Source organism: Aulonocara stuartgranti (genome assembly GCF_965226115.1).
Source record: "Aulonocara stuartgranti genome assembly, chromosome: 3".
Classification (NCBI taxonomy): domain Eukaryota; kingdom Metazoa; phylum Chordata; class Actinopteri; order Cichliformes; family Cichlidae; genus Aulonocara; species Aulonocara stuartgranti.
This window is the reverse complement of record NC_138941.1, coordinates 35,818,242-35,824,839: the sequence shown is the minus strand read 5'-3', so window position 1 is coordinate 35,824,839 and position 6,598 is coordinate 35,818,242. Positions and strand designations below refer to the sequence as shown.

Genomic DNA, 6,598 nt, shown 5'->3' with positions numbered 1-6,598 from the left:
TGAAGTCAACTGTACTGCTGCCAACAGCATATAGCCACCTGCTTGTATTGATGAGATGCATGCACCTTTTGTCTCATATGATTTTGTATCTTTGGATGGAAAGGAAAATATACATGCTAAAATTCAGCCTTGCTACAGTGCTTGTCACGGGAGTGGCACAGACTGAGGTAGCACGGTTCAACGACACTTTATTAATCACACTGGTGCACTATATACACATGAAGGGGGGGGGGACACCAGGGTCCCGGGGATCAACAGGCTGGGGAGACACACTTCTTCGCACTCGCTCTGCTCCTCGTCCAAACAGTCTCCACACAAGCAGCTCACTCTCACTCACAGGGTCCAGGGGTCACAAAAGGGCTGATCCAGGTAAACCTATTTACACAGACGAGGGTAAGTCGAAGGCAAACACGGGAACAGTAGAATCGCAAAGAAGCCAGGCAATACTAACGAGAGTTACTCAATATTCCAGCGACGAATAGCTCAGAGCCCCAGCCTTAAGAAGAGCCAGAGAACTGCAACAACCAGAGCTCCACCCAGGCAGGCAGGTAGGAGAGAGAGAGTGAGAGAAAAACAACAAACACTTGTGGCCACACTGGACTGGCCGAGGAGGCACAGGGACCATGACAGTACCCCCCCTCAACGGGAGCCTCCCGGCGACCCACCAGGCTTACCCGGGTGCAGGCGGTGGAAGTCCTGGAGCAGACCCCTACCCACGATAGCCGCCCGGGGCACCCAGGAACGTTCCTCTAGCCCGTAGCCCTTCCAGTCAACCAGGTACTGAAATCCCCGACCCCAGCGGCGGGAGTCCAAGATGCGTGAGACGGCATAAACCAGCTGGCCACCCACGAGCCGGGGGGGCGGCGGGGGCCTGGAAGGAGGACACAACGGGCTGGAGACCACTGGTTTAACTTGAGAGACATGGAATACATCATGAATACGCATATTGCATGGCAGTGCCAAGCGGACGGATGCAGGGTTGATCACAGCACTGATTTCAAACGGGCCAATGAAGTTGGGGGTGAGTTTCTTAGATTCGGCACGTAAGGGCACGAATCGAGTGGAGAGCCATACCTTCTGCCCCACCACATACTCAGGGGCGGCCGTCCGGTGGCGATCCGCGAGTGCCTTATTCCGTTCCTTCGTCCGGAGTAAAGCCGCCCGAGTGGCCCGCCAGGCCCTGCGACACCTGCGGAGGTGATGTTGGACAGACAGAACAGTATGCTCACCTTCAACCATGGGAAACAGAGGTGGTTGGTATCCCAGAGACGCCTCGAAGGGTGACACGCCGGTAGCAGAGGATGTGTGACTGTTGTGAGCATACTCTATCCATGGCAGGTGTTCGCTCCAGGTGGCCTGGTTATGAGAGGCGACACAGCGGAGGGCGGCCTCCAACTCTTGGTTGATGCGCTCCGTTTGGCCGTTGCTTTGCAGGTGGAAGCCAGAGGAGAGGCTCACCTTGGCTCCTATGGCAGAGCAGAACTCCCTCGACACCCACGACGTGAACTGAGAGCCCCGGTCCGAGACAACGTCCTCAGGGATGCCATGGAACCGAAAAACATGTGTGGTGAGGAGTCGGGCAGTCTCCAAGGCTGTAGGGAGCTTAGGAAGCGCAATGAAATCGGCAGCTTTGGAGAAACGGTCAACGATGGTCAATATTGTAGTGTTACCTGCAGATGGTGGCAGACCAGTGACGAAATCCAGAGAGATGTGGGACCAGGGTCGGCTGGGTGTGGAGAGTGGCTGCAGACGTCCAGACGGATGTTGATTGGAGTGCTTATTTTGAGCACAAGTGGTGCAGGCGGTTACGTACTCCCATGAGTCTTTAAGGAGGGCGGGCCACCAGAAATACCTGCGCAGGAATGCAGTGGTACGGTTAACTCCTGGATGGCAGGAAAAACGGGCCGTGTGAGCCCACTGGAGCACTCGGGACCAGACAGCCGCCGGAACAAAGAGTCGATCGGGGGGGCCCGTGCCAGGATCAGGGTCGGTGTCTTGTGCCTCCCGGATGAGCTCTTCGATCTCCCACGTAACGGCTCCAATAATACAGGAAGTAGGCAGAACAGATCCAGGGTCGGACTCCTCTCCAACTGGGGCAACGTTACGGGAGCCTGGCCTGTAAGTGATGGTGAAATTAAACCAGGTGAAAAACAAAGCCCACCTGGCCTGCCGTGAGTTGAGCTGTTTCGCCGAGCGGATGTACTCGAGGTTTTTATGATTAGTTCATAAAATGAACGGCTGTGCGGCCCCCTCCAGCCAGTGTCTCCACTGCTCCAGAGCCAGCTTTACGGCCAGAAGTTCGCGGTCTCCGATGTCATAATTCCTCTCGGCTGGGGAAAGACGACGAGAGAAAAAGGTACAGGGGTGGAGCTTACCCTAGAACTGTTGGGAGAGCACGGCCCCTACTCCAGACTCCGATGCATCCACCTCCACGACGAACTGCAGGGAGAGGTCTGGCTGGCGAGGATCGGGGCGGTGGCGAACTGTTCCTTGAGGTGAGAGAAGGCTTCCTGAGCCAGCCGGTCCCATTGGAATGGCACCTTGGGTGACGTTAACCTAGAGAGAGGCAGAGCAACTTTACTAAAATCCCTGATGAAACGTCTGTAGAAGTTAGCAAACCCCAGAAAGCGCTGAAGTTGCCGGCGATCGGGTGGTTTGGGCCAGTCCAACACTGCCTGAACTTTTGCTGGGTCAGGTTTCAAATCCCCTCTGGTGATGATGTAGCCCAGAAATGCCACTGAATCCATGTGGAAGTCACATTTTTCTTCTTTCACAAAGAGCCTATTTTCCAGCAGGCGCTGCAGGATCTCCCTTACATGGACCTCATGTTCCGCTTTAGATTTGGAGAAGATGAGAATGTCATCTAAGTAGACAAAAGCACATCGATTAATAAAGTCTCTGAAAACATCATTAACAAGAGCCTGGAACACGGCCGGGGCGTTGGTCAGGCCGAACGGCATCACAAGGTACTCGAAATGGCCCAGGTGAGTATTGAAGGCCATTTTCCACTCATCCCCTTCACGGATTCTCACCAGATGGTAGGCGTTGCGCAAGTCCAACTTACTGAAGATCGTGGCACCCTGAAGTAACTCAAAAGCAGAAGAAAGAAGGGGCAGAGGATACTTGTTACAAACTGTGATTTTGTTAAGCCCACGATAGTCGATACAGGGGCGAAGGGTCTTGTCCTTCTTAGCAACAAAGAAAAACCCCGCTCCCACTGGGGAGGACGACGGCCGAATGATGCCCGCAGCGAGAGAGTCTGGAATGTATTTCTCCATAGACTCCCTCTCTGGCTGAGAAATGCTGTACAAACGACCAGATGGAAGCGGAGCCCCAGGCAGGAGATCAATCGCACAGTCATACGGTCTATGAGGGGGAAGTGAACGTGCCCCGTCTTTACTAAACACTTCAGCCAAATCATGATAAAAATGCGGGACCGAGGTCAAATCCGGAGGCTCGACCGGCTGGTCAGACCCTTGAGATGTGGTTGGAGCAGGTGCAGCTTGGAGCTTGGAGTTCATGTAGCAGTCAATGCTCCACCCGGTTACTCTCTCTTTCTTCCAATCGATGTGCGGATTGTGTTGGAGCAGCCATGGATAACCCAATACAAGGGGGGTGCGCGGTGCTTGAAACACGAAAAGCTCGATGCGCTCTGAGTGGTTACCCGAGAGAGTAAGAGACAGGGGTTCTGTGATTTGGGTTATGTCCGACAAGCGCTGCCCAGATAGGGCTGTGACAGCAAGTGGATCGAGTAGGGCGTGTAGTGTGATGTTTAGCTTTTTCGCCAGAGCTGCGTCAATGAAACTCTGCTCAGCACCTGAATCCACTAGAGCTTGAAGAGAGTGGGTAACGTTCTTAATGGTGAGTTTCGCAGGTAACATAAGCTGGGGGAGAGAACTTTTAGTCGTTATATCGCCCACCAGTATTCTCTCAACTACTGGCGAGTGCGCCCTTTTGCCCGTGCCCGGCATGAAGAGGCAAAATGACCCTTACGGCCGCAATATAAACACTCACGGGCGGCCATACGCCGTTGACGTTCTGCGGGCGAGAGCTGCGAACGTCCAAGTTGCATGGGCTCAACCTCGCTGTGCTCGCATGCCGCTCCAGGCCCCGGTGAGGCGTCCCTCGGTGGCCGAGGCTGAGCGAAGCGACGTTGCGTGCTTCGCCGTGCACGCAGGCGATCGTCTATTTGGATGCATAGGGACATGATCGCACCTAAAGAGGAGGGTAACTCACGCACCATCAGTTCATCTTTAATCGCCTCACTCACATTATTTAGCAGTGCCGTCTTTAATACTTCCTGCCCCCACCCCGCTTGCGTCGCTAGTGTACAAAAGTCAACTGAAAAATCTGCCATGCTCCGCTTACTTTGCTTCAGATTCATGAGGCAGAGCCCAGCCACCGCAGCAGTGGAGCCCTTATCAAAAACACTCCGAAACAGAGACAAAAAATCATCATAAGTAATTTCGGGACTAGCGCTCAGCACAGCTTGTGCCCAGGTCAGCACACGATCTCGTAGCAACTGAACAAAATATGAGATCTTACTCCCGTCATTAGAGAAGGCATGAGGCCGCTGGCGAAACTGGAGTGAGCACTGCATAAGAAAACCCGCACACTTCCCTACATCCCCTGAAAACAGCTCAGGTGTGGGGAGATGAAACTCACACACAGCCGGGACTAGAACCGGTGAGGCAGCACTTACTGCGGAGCTTGATGATGCCTGGGCGGGTTCGCTGGTAGGCGAGGGTTCCGGCAATGGAGTGCGCTGAGCAGCTGCTAGTGTTAAGGCAGCGAAGTTCTCGCTGAGGTGAACAAGCATTTGCTCGTGGCGTTGTAAGATCGCTTCCAGTGTGACCAGGGCGGAGGGAGACGGGGAGGAAGCTGAATCTGCTGAGTCCATGGTGGCTGGAATATTCTGTCACGGGAGTGGAACGGACTCAGGCGCAGACTGAGGTAGCACGGTTCAACGACACTTTATTAATCACACTAGTGCGCTATATACACATGAATGGGGGGGGACACCAGGGTCCCGGGGATCAACAGGCTGGGGAGACACACTTCTTCGCACTCACTCTGCTCCTCGTCCAAACAGTCTCCACACAAGCAGCTCACTCACACTCACGGGGTCCAGGGATCACAAAAGGGCTGATCCAGGTAAACCTATTTACACAGACGAGGGTAAGTCGAAGGCAAACACGGGAACAGTAGAATCGCAAAGAAGCCAGGCAATACTAACGAGAGTTACTCAATATTCCAGCGACGAATAGCTCAGAGCCCCAGCCTTAAGAAGAGCCAGAGAACTGAAATTCACTCGAGATCAGCTGCAGGTGTGTGGGGCCAAGGGTGGGAGCCCAACCAGAGCTCCACCCAGGCAGACAGGTAGGAGAGAGAGAGTGAGAGAAAAACAACAAACACTTGTGGCCACACTGGGCTGGCCGGGGAGGCACAGGGACCATGACAGTGCTGAAGAGAAATCTAGGATTGTTCTTATTTTCTTCAGTCTGTGATGAATAGTGAGATGTTTTAGTTTCACAGATGGCTTTTTTTGAATAAAGCAGCCAACTTTTCCAAGCCAAGTGAGGATTGTCTAAATTAGTGAGATGCCATTTCCTGTCCAGCTTACCAGTGTTCTGCTTCAAGGGGCGCATTTCAGAGTTATACCAGGAAGTTCTTCTGCTTCGATCCTTTCTAAAAAAGCAAAGTCCGTGTCCTATGTCATTGTATTCTATTTTGCTTCCTCCCTGTCTCGTCATGTCTATTAGGTTCAGCCATGTCTTCCTGCTGTTGTGCATTCACCTCATTACTTTGTGTGTATATTTGGTTTGTGTTTACCTCTGTTCTTCATCAGAGCATCTGTGTATCATCCCTGGTGTTTCATCATTCTATTCTTCTTACCCAGGGTCTCACCAGCTATGTTTCCAGGTTTCAGGATGTTTAGTTCTATGTTTCCAGTTTCTTGTTTAGCTGTCCCCAGTTTAAGTTTTAACTAGTTGTTTTGTAGTGTTTCATTTCAGCCACAAATAAAGGCTTGTGTTCAGTTAAACATCCACCTTCATCTCCTTTGTCTGTATTTGGGTCCTCTTCTCTCATCTTCATGTGGTTGCCTTGCTAGCTGTGAGAAGGAAGTCATGAACTCAGATGACAAAACATGTTCAGGATGGATAATGATGTTTTTTGCCTTCTTTATCACCTGATTTTCTGTCATTCATTATCTGTCTGCCTGACCCCTGTGATTTTGGACCAGGTGTTAACAATACTGTTGAGGGAGTTTGTATCCTTACTACCTTACCAGACAAAACACTGCAAATAAAAGAAAATGTTAAAAGACTTTCAACAAATGAGCAATAAAATTTTTCTTATTACAAGAGTTCAGCCTCCTATACAGATACATAGTCTTTATTGACTCCATTTTACGATGAAATCTGTCTTCACATCGAACTTGAGTTGATGGTCAAAGATAGTGCAGTCTTATAAATCTGGACATCAGTGTTTTGAGTAACTCTGACTTTATACTCAGTTTCAGTGTCTGAAGTCAATAATCACTTCCTTTAATCATTTAAGTCCAGATAGTTATCATCATACCATTTCACAAATTCAG

The 6,598-nt window shown here is 51.4% G+C and overlaps 1 protein-coding gene across 1 annotated transcript; it reads right to left on the bottom strand.

The window, feature by feature from the left end:
* Positions 1 to 639: 639 nt before the first annotated feature.
* Positions 640 to 4,900, bottom strand: LOC309703052 (uncharacterized protein; the record flags this gene model as incomplete). Its single annotated transcript, XM_082527756.1, has 3 exons — positions 640 to 911; positions 4,015 to 4,215; positions 4,369 to 4,900. 3 exons carry the CDS (start codon positions 4,898 to 4,900, stop codon positions 640 to 642), a joined length of 1,005 nt encoding a protein of 334 aa, XP_082383882.1.
* Positions 4,901 to 6,598: the final 1,698 nt, after the last annotated feature.